The sequence below is a fragment of the Vulpes vulpes genome, chromosome 11 (genome assembly GCF_048418805.1).
Source record: "Vulpes vulpes isolate BD-2025 chromosome 11, VulVul3, whole genome shotgun sequence".
Lineage (NCBI taxonomy): Eukaryota > Metazoa > Chordata > Mammalia > Carnivora > Canidae > Vulpes > Vulpes vulpes.
Window position 1 is genome coordinate 91,946,426 of NC_132790.1, and position 22,771 is coordinate 91,969,196.

At 35.8% G+C, this 22,771-nt stretch overlaps 1 protein-coding gene across 2 annotated transcripts in view; it reads right to left on the reverse strand.

Annotated features, from left to right (window-relative positions):
* PLOD2 (procollagen-lysine,2-oxoglutarate 5-dioxygenase 2) overlaps window positions 1–22,771 on the reverse strand; it is a 92,892-nt gene that overhangs the window by 49,643 nt on the left and 20,478 nt on the right. For both annotated transcript variants that reach the window (XM_072727075.1, XM_072727074.1), the window contains exon 2: window positions 706–797. In XM_072727075.1, the coding sequence (XP_072583176.1) occupies window positions 706–797 (92 nt within the window). The remainder of the gene's footprint in view (window positions 1–705; window positions 798–22,771) is intronic.

Here is a 22,771-nt window from a genome sequence, read left to right on the forward strand (position 1 = left end):
GGCATCTGCCTGCCAGCTCAGGGTGTGATTCCAGGATGTGGGATTGAGTCCCACACTGGGCTCCCTGCATGGAGCCTGCTTCTCTCCCTCTGCCTGTATCTCTGCCTCTCTCTCTCTCTGTCTCTAATAAAAAAGTAAATAAAATCTTTAAAAGAATTAAAAATTAAAATAAAAAGCATTTTTGTAAACTATTTTTACAATGTTCACAAACCCCTCTGAAACAAACAACAGGAAAAGCAACTCTCAATAATGGGACAGAAAAGGGATCCCTTTCACCATCATGTTTCCAATTCTCTGTAAGCAAAGAAACAGACTATGACAAACACATCCATTACAGAAAAAAACTCTTCAAAGTAAATGAAAAAAATTACTGTCAAATCTGTTACACTGTGCTTGTACATGACCCCTCAAAAGAAACATAAATATATACAAATATATTTTTTCTGTTGTTTTACAGAATGTGTTTATACAAAGCATTAGCAAGTATGAAGAAATTATTGTCTAAGTGGCATAGTATTAATAAGGTCAAAATGTACTCTTAAAACAATCAACCATTTGTTTTAATTACAAACTCAGCGACTATGTAACCAAATTTCAACTTCCTTGTGTGGATTGTGGATTGTGGTGGTGGCGTTGTTATTGTCATGGAAAATGTAGTTTAGTCACATATTTTAATATCTCCATGAATTAGAAGATATACTGTACCTTCACAGTATAATTGAAGTATCTAGCCGACTGCATAAATCGATGGAATCCATCACTTTCTTTTGTTGCTACAGTTATGACTAATAATTTATCTGCAAAGACAGAAGGAACAAACATAAGATGGTTTTCCTAGAGGTTAAATGCTCCCACTTTACAACCCAATAGTGATTCAAGTCCTCATTAAATCTACCCATCTACCGCCTATTAATTTGTGTAATGAAGTCCTAAAAGCCACAACACTTACATCACTGTCAGTGCCTTTTTTTTTTTTTAACAAATAAAGGAACCAAAATCAGCACTGCCCTAGAAAATACACAGCTTTTAGTCACCATTTCATAATGGATGATTATTTTCTATCCAACATAAAACCACTTATTAGTAGGAGGAGGTAGATTTAAGCAATCATTTCAAAATATCCATAAAAGCTATTAAGGACAATCCTTATTAGGAAAAGGTATGTTGGAAAATGTATAAAGGAAACAAGTACATTAGCAGATACCAAAAGTGCTGGGACATTTCTTTCAATCTGAGACATAAGAGAACCCATAGACTTAGAAAACAAAAGTTAACATCTTTTCAACATTCTAGGCACTAAGCTATATCATTTGACTTACTTGCCTGTTACCAATAACAAAAAATTCACCAATTCATAACAGTCAACTAAGCAATAGGCAATTATTGGAAATAGCATTACTGCTCATAGAATTGAATTAAAAACAATTTCATATAAATCAAAGTATTTTTCCACCAAATTTGAAAATAATTAAAACAATAAAATATGTAGGTGCAATACACATGAAGGAATAACAGATTCAAACATTCATGTCAACCAAAAATAGGAAAACATTTCCATAGAGATAAATAACATTCTTAGGTTTTTGGTTTTGGTTTTTTTTGGAGAAAGATATTTCTCATATAATTTTCACCATTATGAGAAGTAATACTCAAGGAAAATTAAGTTACTTTCATAAAGTTTTCAGGCTCTACATAAATATATTTTAAGAGTACTTTTTAAATTAACTATTCTTTTTTTAAAAACAAAACTTCATTTGTAGAATTTTAAACAAGGCTTAACTAATTATAAGAAAATGTGATATATTACCATTCACAATAAATTCTGAAAGAGAACACCAGATTTTTAATAAATATTTTCTACATAAATCATAAGAATTACCTACAAGTTTAGATTTTAACTAGATGGATTTTGACACTTACCATTTTCAGTATAAAACTAACAGCAAAGATTTCAACATCCTTAATAGGAAAAGTAATGTTGGCCAGACCAGTGAGTAGACAAAAATGTTACCTAATCCAATGACTCAGAAGGCAAAATTTAAAATGTGTAGTCTGACTATGTCTGGCAATCTTATGCCAAATAAGGACTCCCGTTGTCTTACTATTATTGCTAATTACAAAAAGCAAAACAAAACAAAACAAAAAAAAACAACCAAATGATGAATAAATAATCTTATTAAGGAAAAGTATGTTTAATAGCATTATATGTAAACATCTGCTTCCTCTTACATGCTATTCAGTATCATTACTATGATGCTAAATAAATCTTAATTGGGGGCAATAAAAAAAGCATTGACATGTACTACTCACAAGTTCTCACCAATCAATTCAAGAGTCTAACTTGCTCACTATTTATGAAGTATTCTTGTTAAAATTTTAACCTAAATTTGATACATACTTGATTTCACAATTGACCTATAGAATCAGTGGCAAAGAGGAAAAACAATGGGAGGGAAACCAATATAGTATATTAACAGAATTAAGAGATAATTCAACCAAATATAAGCTATGGAGTTTAGTTGAGTCCTGATCTGAAAAACTAATGGCAGAAAGGTATTTCTGAGAAAATTAGGGAATTTTGAACACTAATTAGACGTTTGTTGATATAAGAAATTACTGCTAACTTTTTTACTGTGTTAATGGCATTGATTTTTTTTGAAGAGTCCTTGTAATTTGATTTTTAAAAAGATTTTATTTATTTATTTGAAAGAGAATGAGCTAGAGAGCACAAGTGGGCGGAGGGCTTCCACTGAGCAGGGAGCCCTCTGCAAGGCTTGATCTCAGGAGCTTGATCATGACCTGAGCAGCAAGTAGCCGCTTAAAAGACTGAGCCACCCACGTGCCTCAAAGAGTCCTTATAATTTAGAAACACATATTTAACTATTTACCCAATAAAATAATATACAGTATTTACAGTTTGTTTTAAAATTATCCCGAGGTTGACGGAGGCAATGAAGGAGGAGGATAAAGATTAACTAAGATTGGCTATATGTGATCACTGTTAAAACTGAATTCCTTTTGTATATGTTTGGAAATTCCTACAATTAAAAATCTATATGCACAATCCCTAAACTTCCAATCAGAAAAATACTCAATATAAAACTTTTAACAGTCTAAACAAATCTAAAAATAATGAAATAGCAGAAATATTCAAACCAAAAAAATTGTAATTTAAACAACTATTATTAGTTTTTCACTCAATGCACCCACCACAATCAAAATGATAATGTGAGATGACAGAGAAAGGAAATGGGCTTGAGTAAGTGGCATCCATCAACCATTACCAAAACCAATCTATAACAGTGTCAAAGAAAAGGCAAATAGAAACTCAACTGTGACCGAATGTAACTTCTGATGCCACTATCTGACCCTATTATAAATAGATTAATATGATTTGTATGAACAAGAAGCATGTAATGCATCTATAGAGTATGGTAGATTAGAACAACCATTTATTACTGAAAATTCACACCATGGCAAAAAATAAAAACTTCTGTTTTTACAATCCCCTCAAATGCCTATCATTATAGTAAGATTTAACATATGCTGAAGTGGCTAAATATATAGCTCTCTATAAAAATTCAGGTGAATATCAGAATTCCTCTAAAAACTAAGAAGTCAATTTATTTAGAAAAACCAAAATACACTATTAAATTCTCTCTTATTAATACAGTTCTGGGGGCAGAAAGAACGCATTGTTAAAGAGTCATTTTTTTCTCCAAATAGTTGTTGACATAAGAGCAGAATTTATCAATATTTAGTGCTAACCTAATGTATCAATATTTAGTGCTGACCTAAGGTTTCTTTTCAAAAGCAAAACAGGGACTTAAAATAGAAAATTTTTGTTAATATACCATCTGCAAATGCTAAAGCTGCACATAAAATTCATCTGAAAGTCCTTGTCTTAAGGACAGTCACTACATTAAGTAACTTAGCACTAGCTGCCTTTGAACCCATTACTGAAGGATAAATCTCTCATTTTTCCAAGAAAATTTCTTCACAAACAAGTACTCAATTTTAAATTTGCAAATATCAAGAAAAAAATTCTAAAATAGGAGCTACAAATATACTATTCTCACTTTTCACCTAACTCATTTTATAACCAGATATGTCCTTTATCTATAAAGATCAGCAACTCTCAATTTTCTACTAAAGGAACATATTGCATCTTCCTAGTAATGGTTAGCATAGAGGCAGAGGCTAGTAAACTTTCACTGTAAAAGAACAAACAGTAAATATTTTATTTTTTTAAAGATTTTATTTATTTATTCATGAGAGACACACAGAGAGAGAGAGAGAGAGGCAGAGACACAGATTGAGGGAGAAGCAGGGTCCCCACAGGGAGCCCGATGTGGGACTCAATCCCTGATCCTCGGACCAAACAGGGGATCTCTCCCCAAGCCAAAGGCAGGGGCTCAACAGCCAAGCCCACCCAGGAGTCCCAATAGTAAATATGTTAGACTTTGTGGACCACATATAATGTCTGTCTTGACTCTTTTCATTTTTTAAACACTAAAAAAAAAGGATTATCAATTTTCTGGTCTTTCTCTACAAAAACAGTGAGTCAGATTAGGCCTAGGAGTCATGGTTTGCTACTGTAGGTGGCCATATGAATCTGAAGACAAGTAGTTGGGTTCAAATCCCAGCTCTACCATTTATTTGTTAGAAATTGGTCAGCTATGTGTGTTTCATAAATATCTCATCTATAATATGTATGTAAAATAACACCTGCCCGATAGGTTTGCTGTAAGAATTAAATCGATTAATATATGCTAAGCGGCTGACACATTTTAAGGTCTACATATATCTACATAAATAGTATCTTCTTATTTCTACTCAACAAATCCATGGATGAGGTAGGCAATAGTTGTACAAATCTCAGCAGGTTATAACTCTTTTTCTCTACCAGAGTTATATACTCAAGAATCTGATTTCTCTTCCAACTCTCAAGATTTTATGATGCTAGTAATGACTGAAACACACACATACAAACCCAAACTATGTAAAAACAGTTCAGGTTGAAGCTATTTATTCAAATAATTTAGCAAGAAAATGCAGATATGCAACAGCCCCCTAAACCCATTTAACCCACTCCACTCATAGCTCTACAAAGCAGACTGATCTTTTCAAAACTCTTAGATATCCGAACATGTCATTCCACTGCTAAATACCCTTAAATGGCTTTGCGTTGCCCTTAGGATGGTACCCAAGCTCCTTCACCTCAATGTGGTCCTTAACTGTGCCCCTCTTCAGTGTCACCCATTACCTCTCCCTCCTTTGTTCTCTCTGCTCCAATGGCCTGGCCTTTTTTGATTCTCCAACAGCATCTGCTCCTTCCCATTCAAAGAGAAGGGCCTATACAACATCATTATTTAATTCTCCTTCTGAACTCTTGATGGAGTCACTGGCTATTGAAATTTCAGATTCTTCCAATAGGCCATTTCCTTCAGGAGACTGTCCCTGACTACCTCTCTTTCAGGGCACTTACCACAAATTATATATCAACATTCACGATTATTACTTGAGATTAAAGTCTCTCCCACCAGCTAAGACATCCTAAATGTCTTACAGGATGTCTTTTTCTCAACACTACACCTCCAAACTGTATCAGTGTTTAACATATAGCAGGTTCTTACTAAACATTTGTTGAATGAGTAGATTTGGGAACAAGTAATGCTATGCTTCATGTGAATGTGTGTGTAAAATAATTTGTTCTCAACAAAATCCCTATGTCATTAGCTTTATTATCTCCAATTCATAGATGAAGAAAGTAAGGTTTATTATTTTTTAAAGATTTTATTTATTTATTCATGAGAGACAGAGAGAGAGAGAGACAGAGGCAGAGACGCCGGCAGAAGGAGAAGCAGGCGCCATGCAGGGAGCCCGATGTGGGACTCCATCCCAGGTCTCCAGGATCACGCCCTGGGTTGAAGGTGGCACTAAACCGCTGAGCCACCTGGGCTGCCCAAAAGTAAGGTTTAAATAAATTAAACAATTTCACTAAAGTCACTCAATCTGTTATTAGCAAAGCCAGAAATAGACCTTCAGCTATTTCTCAAAATTCATTTCTTTATGATGATTCATGTGGACTTACTTGCTAGTGAGAAGTCAAGAGACTAGATGTAAACTCTGAGTTTTACTATATGTGTAGAAAAGAGATAACATAGCAAGCCTGAAACTTCTATCCTTAGAAAGACTTATATGCAGGGAAGGTCCTTGGCTGTCATCTGGAAAATTGGATTTGGGGAGGGTTCCCATCATTCCCAATAAGAATGGTTCACTGTCCCTAAAATCGAGAAACAATGTACTTAAGCTGAACAGCTGCTTTCCTTCTATAAGTTTGGAATTTTGATACAGAGGCATATGTGACCAGCCCCCACTAAAAACCATGAGCACTGAGTCTCTAATGAGCTTTCCTAATAAAACATGTGTTGTCACAGTTAGTTGGTAGGGGAATTAAACAAACCCTGTGGGACTCCACTGGGAAAGACTACTGGAAGCTGTGTCTGATTTCCCTGGATTGGCTAGGTACCTTTTCCCTTTGCTGATTTTGCTTAATATCCTTTCACTATAATAAATCACAACAATGAGTATGACTTACATGATAAATCCTCTTAGTCCTCCTAATGAATGGTTGAATCTGGTGATGGATGGCCTTGAGGATACCAGACCCAAAATGCTTCTAGTTATAGGCAGCAAATCTTCATCTGAATAAGACATTATGGGCCTAACTAGTTATGTGTCTGATAAAGGGCTAGTTACAGAGAGAGAGAAAAGACTCCAAACAGGCTCCAGAGAAGAAGTATTTGATACACAAACCAATTGTACTCTGTTCCCACCCCCATCCCCCCGAGAGTCATTTCATTTTTTTAAAGATTTTATTTATTTGACAGAAAGAGAGAGAGAGAGAGAGAGAAAGAGAGAAAGAGAGAGAGAGAGAGACAATGCACAAGTAGTGGGGAGGGAGCAGAGGGAGAAGAGGTAGATTCCCTGTTCAGTGGGGAACCCGATGTGGGGCTTGATTCCAGGACCCTGGGATCATTACCTGAGCTCAAGGTAGAAGCTTAACTGCCAGAGCCACCCAGGTAGCCTAGTCATTTTATATTAATGTAAATTGTGAACTCATGAATAATGTAGCAAAGCCCACTTCTTTTACAAAGGGGGAAACCAAGACCTAAAGAGAAAACAAGACTTGTCTGGGATCCTGCAACTCAGTGATAACCAATCTAGGACTGGAACTCAAGTTTCTCAATTATTAAAAGCATGGTATTCCTAGGTTTTATTGAACAATTTTTTTGCTTTCTGAAGTACTGAGTCACCCAAACACTATGACAATTAAACCAAATTACAGTGTGTAGGTACCAAGAAAACAAATTTCATTTTCTGGAATTGTTAAAAAGAAAATAGTAATTCAAAACAAAAATTCCTTAAGAACAATTAATGCCAAAAATTTCAACAAAGATAAAACCTAAAACGGATGTGCCAAAGAGACATCAAAGAATTCCTTAGGATTTGTGTAGTAAAGAGGAGAGAAAAGGTAATATATAAAAGAAAAAAAAAAACCCTTCCAATCACTAATGCTACACAGGGAACAGCTTCCCACATTAGCATTCAGAGGGGTGCTTGAGCTTCCACTGCCCACTCTGGACAGTGCACAGATACACAGTAATCAAGAGATGTGCCATGAGGTAGTACCGGAAAGGGTAGTATGCAGGATGACCAACCACCCCAGGCTGCCCAGCAATCAGGAGGTTCTCAGAGCACAGAGATTTCAGTTTTTAAACTTGGAATCTCCTGAGCAAATCAGGACAATTTGGTCACTGTAGCAACATGTGCAGTAGGATTAGAGAAGGTGACTATTGCCAATTATGTAGAAAAGACTGGATGACAGATGGTCCAGGAGCCAAATGGTAGGGAGGCATTAAGTTAAGGATAAACTCTTCCTAGAGCCAGAAGTCCAACCAAGACCACATACCAAGTGAAACAGGACCAGACTTAGACCACCAAAGGTCTTAGGCACCAAAAGGTCAAAGTAGAAAAAGACCACCTCTATCACTCATAAGTATTTCAAACCATAATATGCATTTTTAAACTTTTTTTAAATAAAAAATTGTACATACACTAAAATTATAATTGCCTTTTTCAAAAGGTTTTCTGATTTTCTTTTTGGGTTTCCCATGTTTCCTATATATGCATATATATATATATATATATATATATATATATATATATCCATGTTTAGTCTACTAGGTAACCTAGTATTGACTAGAAGATAAATTTCAAGACACGGTCAAAAGAGATATTTACATTATGCCCAAAAATTCCTAGCAGCTAGTTGCTTTCACAGTGCTATGAAAGCTCAAAGGCATTTAAGAATAGCATACAAACAGATAATTATATTGCAAAAAACATTAAAATTGGTATCTCTGTAGTCAGTAAAACTTGAATAACTACGATAACATCAGAATTTTAGAGTGAGGTGTGTGGGCCCTTCATAACTATATTAATCATAGTAATCATAGATGGAGGAAAACCTTGATTTAAATACATACTTAATAAATTTAAGTAGATTTATGTTTGAATAAATTTATATTCACCTAATCACAAAAGTATTAACACATTTTAGAAAAACATTAACATATACATATGACCATGAGTATACATATAAGAATATATACATATGAATCTATTCAAACTGTGTAAAAAGAAAAGAACAAACTTTATTCAGAACTCCAATTCAATAACTCTCTTTGGTAATACCCCACCATACCCCACCATCCCTCACATCCCTATGCATGACCTAAATTTTAAGAACTCAACCTAAAGGTTGATTGACAAGAAAAAAACTAAAGGAGGGCAGCCTGGGTGGCTCAGCGGTTTAGCGCCGCCTTCAGCCCAGGGCCTGATCCTGGAGACCCGGGATCGAGTCCCATGTCAGGCTCCCTGCATGGAGCCTGCTTCTCCCTCTGCCTGTGTCTCTGCCTCTCTCTCTCTTTCTCTCTCTCTCTCTCTCTCTCGTGAATAAATAAAATCTTAAAAAAAAAAAAAAAAAAAAAACTAAAGGCAATCCACTTGGCCTCTACATCCAGCAACATGCCTCTCCCAGCAACATGGAGATAAAAATGCAAGGAATTGATTACTGCCAAAAACCATACAGTGAGGTCCACCAAATTGTGTCTGGAGTAAAATTTAAACACCAAGAATGATGATGAGAAGGGAGACTTTAATCAGGGTAAGTAAAACATGATTCAAAAAAATAAAGAATAAAAAGTGTCCTAAGGGCTTTACCTGAATATAAACTCAAATATGAGTCAATATGTGAGACAGCTAGCCAAAACAAACAAAAAAACTACCTTAACAAGAGAGGTGATGATCCCTCTGTAACCAGTGCAGCCCATCCATGGAAAATTATGAGATGTTTGGCATGCTACATTGAGGAAAATTTTGACAAACATAGAGACTGACCAAGCACAGTTGAAGGTCTGGCAATTATTTCACATATTGAATAGTCGAGGGATTGAGAATTTTTCTACCTGAAAAAAAGATTCAACACCTCCCTGCCTCATTATATTTGAGAAGAAGAAGAAAAAAAAAACAAACAAACAGATCTCCTCTATCTTATTTTAAAGAAGATAACTGGCTAGGGAAGAATTAATGGAGAGATGGCAGATTTTATATCAGTATTATCAGGCTGCTGTAGTAAAATACCATACAGCCGATAGCCTATAAACAACAGGAATTTATTTCTCACAACTTTTTGAGGCTGAAAGTCCAAGATTACACCACCAGCATGGTGAGGGCCATTTTCCTGGTTCACAGCCAGCACCTTCTCCATCTGTCTTCACATGGTGAAAAGGGCTGGGATCTCTTTGGAGCCTCTTTTATAAGAGCACTAACCATATTCATGAGGTCTCTACCCTTGTGACTTAAGCACCTCCCCAAGACCCTACCTTCTAATACCATCACCCTTGGGAGTTAAGTTTTCAAGATATCAATATGGAAGGGATACAAACGTTCAGATCACAGCAAATACAAAGTACAATTAAAAGCATCCAGGATGGGGGATCCCTGGCTGGCGCAGCGGTTTGGCACCTGCCTTTGGCCCAGGGCGCGATCCTGGAGACCCGGGATCGAGTCCCACATCGGGCTCCCAGTGCATGGAGCCTGCTTCTCCCTCTGCCTGTGTCTCTGCCTCTCTCTCTCTCTCTGTGTGTGTGTGTGACTATCATAAATAAATAAAAATTAAAAAAAAAAAAGCATCCAGGATGAACAGACTATGTTAGAAAAGTAGTATTTCCTACTTTATCACCATTAATACAAAGAGGATAGATCCATTTTCCAGGATTTATGACCTGGAGGGCACACTTGATCCATTCAAAATATACCTTGATTATCATTTTAATGTCATAGGGAAAAGGTGCTGCTCCTTTCACAAATAGATTTTGATTTGTAAGAATTCCAAGGGTTCAAAGGTTACGGCAAGCTCCAAAATAGAAAGATGTACCAATAATGAGAACCTCCTTTGAGTGGGACAGGGTAACCCATCTGCTAGCCAAATGCTTTAGCAGAGACTATAAATTGACTGCCAAAAATCTGGTCCCAAGGTTATGTAGTTTGTTCAGACAAATGTGATTTATTGCTGTTTATTCCATCTTTTACATAGGCACTAAAAATATTTCCCAGACTCATAAGTAAAGGGCATCAATAGTAAAGTTAACAACCAGTACAAAGCAGCAGAAGCTGAGATAATATATTCTTGCTAATTCAAGTACAAATGAAAAGAACTGTTGCCCTTGGGCAGAGGCCAAGCTGAAATGGACTTGTGGCCAAGCAAGCCATGCTCTAAGAGAAAGTTGTTAAGGATGAGGTGTCTGAACCAAAATGACCTTACTCCTCCATAATGGGAAAAGAAAATTCATTATGAAGTCTGCCTAACCTGAAGGAATAAAAATAAATGAATCTGGAATGCAAAATTAAAAGCACACCTGATAAAGTAGGGAGTGGCTAAAATAGAAACAGAAAAAAGTCAACTTTCACTCCTCATCTTCAAGTATAAACGTTTGCTGCTTCTACTCTACATTGCCACGAACACATTACAAAAACATTTTTTTTAAAGAAAGGCATTTTCCATTGTATCCATCTTGCACAAAATGAGTACATTTAATCTGAGCAGGAGTCCATCTTCACATTGTTTGGAAAGTTTTATGGCATCTATTTTGGCCGCTCAGAATCCTCCCCCAAAAACTTGCTAGTTCTCCATATTGTTCAACAAATTGAACTTGCCATATAAGAGATTACTAGAAAATTGAATCTGTATATATGATATTTGGGGAACGTAAAATTAAGTGTAGACGATTTGATTTCTACAACTATAGATACCTTCTATGAAATTACTATAAGACTCCAAAAAAAAACCCCCAAGGAGCTTTATTGTTTGTGTTGTAAATGGTCATAAACTTTCATCTTTATGTAAGAGAAATATCCTATTTTTTTTGGAAAGTATGGCTAGAAATTATAAGAAACATTCTATCATTCCCAGTGCCAAGTTAGAGATTTGAAAAATGTTTATATATATAGATGACTGATTTTTCCTTCCTCAGCCACTCAAATTAATAATTTACTTTTTTGGACTAAGTGATAAAGTAGGAAGTGCTATTCCTTCTCAGTCCTTTCTCTCAGACCTCTAGCTAACTTTCCCTCAGGAGATACCAATAATGTTGTTCTTATGCATGCTTCAAAAGTTGTCAATGTATATCCTACACTCCAATTTTGCCTATTTTAACTTTTTTATTATTCAATTTATTTGAAACAAAAAAGCAAAAAACTTTCACCCATTTCTCCTATCTGCCCCCTCCAACCCCCAATCAACCATTGGTAGTTGACCTCTGGCAACCACCAACCTATTCTCTGTATCTATGAGTTTGGTTTATATATATTTTAGATTGCGCATATAAGAGTGATCATATGGTATTTGTCTTTGACTTATTTCACCTAGCATAATGCCCTCATGGTCCATCCATGTTGTCACAAATGGCAAGATTCATTCCTTTTTATGGCTGAGTAATATTCCATTGTGTATATATATATATATATATATATATATGCACTGCATTTCTTTACCGATTTAGCCATCAACAGACAGTTTGTTTTCAGATCTCGATAATGTAAATAATACTACAATGGACACGAGAGTACATATATAACTTTGGAATTAGCATTTTCATGTTTTCAAATACCCAGAAATGGAATTCCTGAATTATATGGAATTTCTATTTTTAATTTTTTGAGGAATCTCCACAGTGCTTTCCCCATTGGACCAATTTATATTCCCATCAAGAGAACACAAGGGTTCCCCATTTTCCCCCATCCTTGTCAACACTTGTTATTGTTTAACTTTTTGACAACAGCCATTCTAGTATGTGGTGATCTCATTGTGTTTTTGATCTGCATTTCCCTGATGACTAATCTTGTTAAGCATCTTATGTGTCTGCTGACCATCTGTATTTCTTCATTGGAAAATGTCTATTCAGACCCTCTACCTATTTTTTAATCAATTGTTTTATTGTTGTTGAGTTGTATGAGTTCTTTATAATAAATTTTGGATATTACCCCCTTACCAGAAGTATGGTTTGCAATTTTTTTTTCCCTTTCAGTAGATTGTCTTTTCATTTTGTTGATGGTGTCCTTTGCTGTTAAGAAGCTTTATAGTTTGGGACACCTGAGTGGCTCAGCGGTTGAGTTCAGGGTGTGATCCCAGATGCCTGGGATCAAGTCCCGCAATGGGCTCCTTGCATGGAGCCTGCTTCTCCTCCCTCTGCCTTTCTGAGTCTCTCATGAATGAATATTTTTTTTTAAAAAAAGAAGCTAACTAAAAAGCTTTTGTTTATTTTGTTGCTTTTGATACTTTTGTTTTGGGGGTCAGATTCAAAAAATCGTTGTCAAGACCAATGCCAGGGAGTTTATCACCTATATTTTCTTCTAGGAGTTCTATGGTTCAGGTCTTACATTCAAGTCTTTAATCCACTTTGATCAACTTTTGAATATAGTGTAAGGTAGTGGTCCAGTTTCATTCTTTTGAGTGTGGCTGCCCAGTTTTCCAAACTCAACTGGTTGAAGAGAGACTGTCGTTTCCTCATTGCATATTCTTGGTTCCTTTATGATAAATTAATTGACCACATGTGAGTTTATTTCTGGGTTTTCTATTCTGTTCCATTGATCTGTATGTCTGTTTCCATGCTAATACCATACTATTTAACTACTACAGCTTTGTAATATAGTTTGAATCATAGAATGTGATGCCTCCAGCCTGTTCTTCTTTCTCAAGTTTGCTTTGGCTATTCAAGGTCTTTTATGGTTCCATAAAAATTCCAGAATTGTTTGTTCTATTTCTGTGAATAATACCTTTGGAATTTGGATAGGGATTGCATTAATTTTGCAGATTGCTTTGAGTAGTATGGACATTATAGCAATATTAACTCTTCCAATTCATGAGCATAGAATATCTTTCCACTTATTTATGTGTCCTTCACTTTCTTTCAATAGTATCATAATTTTCAACATATAGGTCTTTCGCTTCCTTAAATTTATTACCAGGTATTTTTTATGCAACTGCAAGAGGGATTGTTTTCTTAATTTCTCCTTCTGATAGTTCATTAGTGTATAGAAACACAATAGAATTTTGCATAAAGCCTACAACTTTACTAAATTCATTTATGTTCCAACAGTTTTTTGATGAAATTCTGATTCTCTCTATATAATACCATGTCATCAGCAAATAGTGACAGTTTCTCTTCTTTCTTTCCAATTTGAATGTCCTTTAGCTTTTTCTTGCCAATTTCTCTGGCTTGGACTTCCAATACTACGTTGAACAAAAGTGACAAGAATGGGCATCCTTGTTTTACTCTAGATCTTAAAGTAAAAGCTTTCATTTTTTTTTAATTTTTTAAAAATTTTTATTTATTTATGATAGTCACAGAGAGAGAGAGAGAGAGAGAGTCAGAGACACACGCAGAGGGAGAAGCAGGCTCCATGCACCGGGAGCCCGATGTGGGATTCGATCCCAGGTCTCCAGGATCGCACCCCAGGCCAAAGGCAGGTGCAAAACCGCTGCGCCACCCAGGGATCCCAAGTAAAAGCTTTTAGCTTTTTATTACTATGTTAGCCTTATTATGTTGAAGTGGATTCCCTCTATGCCCACTTTGTTGTGGGGTTTTATCATAAATGGATGTTGAATTTTCTCAAATTATCTTTCTGCCTCTATTGAGATGATCATATAATTATTATCCTTCATTTTGTTAATGTGGTATATCATATTGAATAATTTGTGGATGTTGATTCATTCCTGCATCCCTGGAATAAATCCTGCTTGATCATGGTGCATGATCCTTTCAATCATTGCTGAATTCAATTTGCTAATATTCTGTTGATGATTTTCACATCTATGTTCATCAGGGGAATTGGCCTGTAATTTTCTTTTCCAGAAAGACATCCTTGCAGTCAGGGACCCTTGTCTAGTTTTGCTATCAGGGTAATGCTGGGCCTTTTACAATGAGTTTCAAAGAGTTCCCTCCTTTTTTACTTTTTGGAAGAGAATGAGAAGGAGTGGTATTAATTCTTCTTAGAATGTTTGGTAGAATTCACCAGTGAAGCCCGATCTTGGACCTGGCTTTTGATTACTGATTTGATCTTCTTTCCAGTAATCAGTCTGTTCAGATTTTCTATTTCTTCATGATTCAGTGGTGATAGTTGTATAGTTCTAAGAATTTATCCATTTTTCCCATTTGTCCAATTTGTTAACAAATAGTTATTCATAATAATATTTATGATCCTTTTTATTTGTGATGTTTGGGCACCTGGTTGCTCAGTTGGAAAAGCATCTGACATCTTCGGGTCATGAATTTGAGCCCCACATTGGGTATAGAGATTACTTAGATAGATCTATATATTTCTGTGATATCAGTTGTAACTTTTATTTCATTTCTGATTTTTTTGAGACCTCATTGTTACTTTTTTCTTTTATTTTTCTGTGAAACTAGCTAATGGTTTGTTAATTGTATCTTTTCAAAGAACCAGCTCTTAGTTTCAATGATATTCTCTATTGTCTTTTTAGTCTCTATATCATTTACTTCTATTCTAATCTTTCGTTTTTTCCTTTTATTAACTTTAGGCTTCATCTGTTCCTTCTTTTTCTAGTTCCTTGAGATATAAAATTAGTTGTCTGAGACTTTTCTTGTTTCTTGAGGTAGGCATTTATTGCTATGAACCTCTTTCCTAGAATTGCTTTTGCTGCATCTCATAAATTTTGATATATTATATCTCCATTTTCATTTGTCTCAAGATATTTTAATTTCCCTTTGATTTCTTCTTTGATCCATTAGGTGTTTAGTAGTATGTAGTTTAATTTCTATAGACTTGTGAATTTTCCAGTTTTCTTCATATAATTAATTTCTGGATTCACATCATTGCAGTCAAAAAAGATGCTTGATATTATTTCAATCTGCTTAAATTTATTAAGACTTGTTTTGTGGACTAACCATATGGTCTATCTTGGAAAATGTTCCATGTGTTACTGAGACGAACGTATATTCTGTTGCTTTAGGTGGAATGTTCTGTTAAGTGTATCTGGTCTAATGTATCTTTTAAGATTGATGCTTTTAAACTGATTTTCTGTTTGGATGATTTATCCATTGATGAAAGTGGATCACCTACTGTTAAACTCACCTACTGTTATTTGTTGCTACTTCTCCCTTTAGATCTGTCAATATTTGCTTTATATATTTATTTACATATGTTAGGTGCATAAATATTTACAAATGCTACTTCTTCTCGGAGAGCCCTTTAACATTATGTAACATCCTTTTTTGTAACTCATTACAGTCTTTGTTTTAAAGTCTACTTTTTCTGATATAAGTATAGCTACCCCAGCTTTCCTTTACTTTCCATTTGCATGGAATATGTTTTCCCATGCCTTCACTTCCCATCTCTGTGTGTCCTTCATCTAAAATTAGTCTCCTATAGACAGCATAAAAATGGGTCTTTTTTTTTTAATTCATTCTGCCACTCCATGTCTTTTGACTGGAAAATTTAGTTCAGTGATATTTAATGGAATTATAGATAGGTATGTGTTTATTGCCATTTTGTTAATAGTTTTCTGGCTATTTTGTAGTTCAAAAATTTTTTGCATCTCTTTAAAATCTACATATCTTTGAGATATTTTCAAATGTAATCCAGCTACACTGTATTCCATCATATAGATAAACTACAATTTAATTAAACACTATGGTAGTGACAGTTATTTACATTGTTTCCAATCCAATGCAGTACTAAAAAAAAAATCTGTAATGGAAAATGATTTATTTAAGTATTTGTTACATATAAGATTGTATCTGTAAAATAAACCAAAAAAAGAATTTCTGGGTCAAACATTTTCCTCCCATTTACCATTTATCTTTTGACTTTGTTTTGATTGTATGATTTTTGCCAAGCAGAATTTCTTTTTTTATAGCATTGTTTTTATCAGACATTAACTCATGTTTTCTAGGTTTTAGAAAGGCTTTCTACCCGTTACAGTTATACAACAGTATAGTATAGTATTTTCTTCTAGTACTTTCATAATTTCATTTTTTCACATTTCTTTCTTTTATCATATAGCTACTGTTGAACAAATGGCTGAATCTGATGAGATTTTCTCTCATAGTATTCCAAACAAGGAAGCTGTTAGATTCCATTCTGAATTACCAAAACTTATGATGAATTAACACAATAATGCTTTATGAAAAATATTACTTATTTCAACTAAGACAAGAAAGTGATCTGTGATTGTTTTAAAGACAGAATAACCTAAAAGGTAGTTGATATATTTCAAAGTATACAAATCCACAAAACACTAAAAATAACAGGAAGATAACACTGGTTCATAAAGGTTTTTTTCTAAGTAAAATTGGCTTTCTAACACTATTTTGACTGGATATAAAGCTCTATATAGAAGGTTCTCTATGTGCTCCCATCTGCCACTGACAAAAATACACCTATGGTGTAATTACCTGTCCCAATCAGCTCCCTGTTGCCTAAGTGCCTGTTTTTCCTCCCTTTTATTTCTTCTTTCAAATTTGGGTAGTGACTTACTTGAATTGTGAACCAAGTCATATGTTCAAATACATATATGGATGATTCTCTCTGACAAGTCATTGTCAGCCAAGTCCAGCCTGTGTCCAATTAACCTCACAACCTTGAGACAGCCATCCACTCAGTAGAGCCTCAATCACATCAGCCATGATGCATCAGAATCCCTGCACTACATACAGTCTCAGATATAGGCAAATTCCATGATGTGGGGATGGTATGGTATGGGTAAGCATGTACCTCAACATGGAGCTTAGAAGGCTTGAAGGACAGCAGCCTCAAAGATGGGATATGACTGCCATCATGCAGTTTACATGCAACATGGTAGACAAAAACCAAACAAAATATTTCATCTAACTTATAGGGCTAAAGAGAAGGGGGTAGTATAGAGAATCTTGAATGTGCTACAGTTTTGGATAGCATAACCCAGTTTTACTGAGAGGGTAACATGAAATATATGAAGTGAGCTAGTCAGGCAGATACCTCAGGAAAAGCTTTCCAGTAAAAGGAAACAAAGAATACAAAGAATCAGACTTAGATAGGTTCAGTCCTCACATGTCCTTGGGATAGTGAGGAGAGGACACTACAGGCACCAGAATAAGCAGAAGAGACTAAGCAAGAGAAAATGAAATGAGTTCAGAAATCAGAGTGAATAGATTGTGCAGGGCCTACTAGGTCATTGTAAAGATTTTCCTTTTGCTCCAAATGCAATGGGAAGCTATTAGAGGATTTTGAGTGAAAGGATGACCTAACAGTTGCTGAATACTACTACTACTACTTCTACTACTACTACTGTTAATAGCAGTGTCTACCATGTAGATACTATTAACTAATTTAATCCAAGTACCACAATGTGATATAATGATTTGGTCACTGGAATGACTAAATATATATTTCTTAGATATAATTTGGTCTTCATCCACAATTCCTAGATTCCTAGGAATTTAGATTCCTAGGAATCTTCATCCACAATTCCTTAGATATAATTTGGTCTTCATCCACAATTCCTCCATCCATAATTCAGAGCCATAAAGGTGAAATGGGTATCTTGTTATTAATGTAAGTGACTTTTGAACCTCACCCAAGGGTGGGGGTTGGTTGTCAGGAGGATCAACCATGTAATTAGAGGGTTGGAACCTTCAGTCCCACATCCTGACCTCTGGAGAGGGGAAAGGGGTGGGAGGTTGAATCAGACAATGGCCAATGACTTAGTCATTCATGACAATGCAATGAAGCTTCCATAAAAATCCAAGACCACTGGGTTCAAAGAGCCTCTGGGTTGGTAAACACATCGAGATTACAGGAGAATAGCATGCCTGGATAGGGCATGGAAGCTCTCTGCACCTTCTCCCTATACCATGCCTTCGGCATCTCCTCCATCTGGATATTGATACATATACTTTACCATGTCCTTTAATAAACTGGTAGAAGTATGTTAGTGTTTCCCTGAATTTTGCGAGCCACTCTGGAAAATTAAAGGAACCTAAGGAGACATTCATTGGAACCTCCCGTCTATAGCCATTTGGTCAGAAGAACATGTTGTTTAGCAACTAGTGTCCAAAGTGGGGGGTGGGGGACAGTCTTATAGGACTGAGCCCTTAACCTGAGGAATCTGATGCTATCTCCAGAGTAGATGGTGTCAGAATTGAGTTGAATTCTCAGACACTCGGCTGGTGTCTGAGAATCACTTGGTATTACTGGAGAAACTACCACCATAGGCATTGCGTCCAGAAATCCAAAAAAGATACAACTATTCCAATGTTATGTTTAAATATGTTGGTCCAAAATAAACAGACTATAAATGACAGGACCAAGATTTGAACCTTGATAACCTGGCTCCAAAGTCTGTCTCATAACTGCTATACAATACTGTGTCCCAGGATGCCTGGGTGGCTCAGTGGTTGAGAGTCTGCCTTTGGCTCAGGTCGTGATCCAGGGTCCTGGGATTGAGTCCTGCATTGGGCTCCCCACAGGGAGCCTGCTTCTCCTTCTGCCTATATCCTTGCCTCTCCCTTCGTGTCCCTCATGAATAAATAAATAAAATCTTTTTTCTTTTTTTTAATATTTTATTTATTTATTCATGAGCGACAGAGAGAGAGAGAGAGAAAGAGAGAGAGAGGCAGAGACACAGGCAGAGGGAGAAGCAGGCTCCATGCAGGGAGCCTGACATGGGACTCGATCCCGGGTCTCCAGGATCATACCCTGGGCTGCAGGCGGCGCTAAACCGCTGCGCCACCGGGGCTGCCCAAATAAATAAAATCTTAAAAACAAAAACAAAAACAAAAAAAAACGTGTCCCATAACCAGACTGAAGTTTAACAGGATTACTCTGGTTGCTATGACTGAAAGAAGTCAAGGATAAAATCAGGAAGCCAGATTGGAAGAGTGTTTACGATAATCTAGGGTAGAGGCCATGCTGATACAGATCAAGGAGTAGTAGTAAAGAAGATAAAAAGTGATCAGTTTGGATATATTTTGAAGGTAAATTAAACAAAACTGATGGACAGATTAAATGTGAGATTTGAGAAAAAAGGAGTAGAGAAGAACTCCCAATTGTTTAAGAAGACTAACCTTAAAAGTTTAGTCTGCTGTGTGGGTAAAGAGGTAAGAAAATGTTTAAATTAAAAGTATTTACTGTGTCCCTCTAGATCATAAAAATATATAAGATTTTATTTATCTATTCATGACAGACACACAGAGAGAGGCAAAGACGTAGGCCGAGGGAGAAGCAAGCCTGATGCGGGACTCAATCCCAATATCCCAGGATCATGACCTGAGCCAAAGATAGATGCTCAACCACTGAGCCACCCATATGCCCCGATAATAAAAATATCTAAATGCCATATTCCCTATCCTGAAGGGGATACAGTCCCTATAACTTTTCCTTTGTCATTTGTTTGCTCCTGAAAGAATTATGGACACCAACTATCAGACAACCTAAATGTAGATTAAGTGTCCTATTAGAACGCATAAAGCAGAATAATAACTGAACCAATCCTAAAATGTGAAGCTTTCCTGTACTTTATAATATTTTATTTAGATTTTCATTGGTTTTAGGCAGAAATCAAAAGAGGTTTTCTTTAAAAAAAAAAAAAAAGGAACTATATGTAGGGGCATCTGGGTGGCTCAGTTGGTTGGGTATCTGTCTTTGGCTCAGGTCATGATCCTGGGGTCCTGGGATCAAGTTCCACAACTGGCTCCCTGCTCAGTGGAGAGCCTACTTCTCTCTCCCTCTGCTTGCTACTCCCCATCTTGTGCTCTCTCTCTCTCTCTCTCAAATAAATAAAAAACTCATAAAAAAAACTATTTGTAGAATTAGCAAGGCATAGTTGCACATTCCCGTATAAATTTCATCACTTTGAGTCATTAGTAAGAAATGTGTTACAAGGATTAGAACATGTATGTTGAAAAGCAACTAGGGAAAAGAAATATCAGCTATTGGCAAAGAGCATTGTTAGAGGATGGTCACTGTGAAAAAGCTGATCTCTCTCTTTCTCTCTTCCCCGTCTCTTTTATAATCATATTCTATTAATTCCTAGCTGCAACATATTAGAAATCAATAGTTAACTGGTTCTTCAAAAAGAACAAAAACATAGCAAGGCATTAAGTAATCGTACATATTTAAAGCAGATGTTTATAAAATAGCTCTCTTTTGAATGCAGTCTAATCTTAGGAGTATCAATCCATCCAGAGCAGGGTACTCTTGGAGACTGGGTCAGGTTGTACCTGAGTCAGCATTTCAGTCACAGTGTCACACAGGACCCACTGATGTGAGGAATTCCCCAAACTCCAAGTTCTCAAGAGTAAAACAAGGAGACATTCCCACTGCTGAAAGGGTTCCTGACATTACTCATCAGAGAACAGCTCCCCAGTGCAGTCTGATTTCACCGCGACCTAGGAGCAGGGGTAAGTATCAGTATTTCTTTGCATCGAAGACCTCTCCAGCACTCTTCACTTGCTCTTAATTCTGGAATTTCTCAGAGTGGAGAAAATTCACAATGATTTCATAAATTAGTAATTGTTTATATTAGAGATTCCAGATTAAACTATCCTATTTATGTGTCATTTTCCAGAAATATACAATATGGCTTTAAATAAGAATAGAAAATATTTTCTCAAAGTCACAAATTACTCTGTTAGCATTTTTAGTCATTGAGCATTCCAGTCAGTTAAGCCATCGGGCCTTTGACCTTCCTCTAAACACTTAATAGAAATCATTCTATAAAATTCTATAATTAAGCAGAGAATACCAAGTATAATCTCTTCCTGATGTTTCATGAACATTCCTTACTATATCTTCTCATGATAGAGGAATTCCCCAAAACACATCTAATTCTATAGTTATTTATCCCCATGATAAGTTTTTCACATGCTATTTCTTACCTCTAATTTCTTGGTCTCCATTTTGATATCTAGATGTTAGTAGTATGCCTGCTTCTGTCAACAACACAATATTTTTTTTCCTGTTATTGCCCTTTTATAATCTTTATAACATGTACTGAGAGGAAGAAAACTCATTTGTTCATACTATGTATTAAAGTCAATAAATGGTTTTCCTATCTTTAATTATCATTAATATAAAGAGAAAGCTATGATGCTTATATCCCAAGAATACAAAGTTAACTATATTAAAATCAAAATTTTTGTATTTCACAAATGTTCATCTAGCGATCACTACCACATTAAATCTTTAGAGATGTATCTTCCAACTTACTTAAACTCCCCAAATGCAATTACAAGATAATATCTAACATTAGGGAGGTTCTAGTTTTTATTGTAAAAAATAGTCACGCTGACCTTAAACATTCTCAGGCTGAAGCAGTAAAAAGTATCTCAGGCTTCCATGGTATTTGGTGAAATTTTGTGTTGCTTTGATAATTATTAGAATGGCATGGAAAAAATTCAAAACTCCCTCTGGGGAAAAAATGTACAACCATACACGCACACACCCTACCTAAAAACTGTTCTGCCAAAATAAAACAAGCAGTATTCAAAGAAAAGAGAACCCTCTAGACATAAACTCCATACTCCTCTTCCTTTAGGATAGTAATTTTGGGCTTGGTATGCATAACACAAACACCTAAAGAGCTTTAAAAAAAAAAAAAAAAAGTATGCCCCAGACCCACCTCAGACCAATTAATCATTCAGTATCTCTGGATTATTCTTATTTCCATTTTCAGAGAGGTAGATCACTGTGGTCAGAGAGAACCCCTTGTTCATCAAAGGAATACCACTTAAGCAGGAGCACTTGGAAATTTCAGCCCCTGATAGAGGAAAAAGGTCCCAGCCTCAGCATCAATTTATATTCTCGAAGTACAGATGTAAACCTTGACTCCACTCTACCTTTGAGCCCTGCAAATAATCATCAATGGCTTCATCTCCATCCTTTCAACAAATAGTTCTTGATGAATATCTGTGAGCTGGGCACTTAAATGTTAGAGATACAAGCAACCATCAGAATTGATGACAACGTAAACTTTAGGAGCTGTGTTGACACATAGTAGGCACTCAGTAAATATTCTTGGAAGAATCCATCACTGCCTTCATGGATTTTACAATATAACACGCAGTGGGGTGACAGATGGTAAGCAAATAATTGCAAACTATGTATACGTGGACATTTTGGTGAATGCTAAGAATGAACTCAAAGC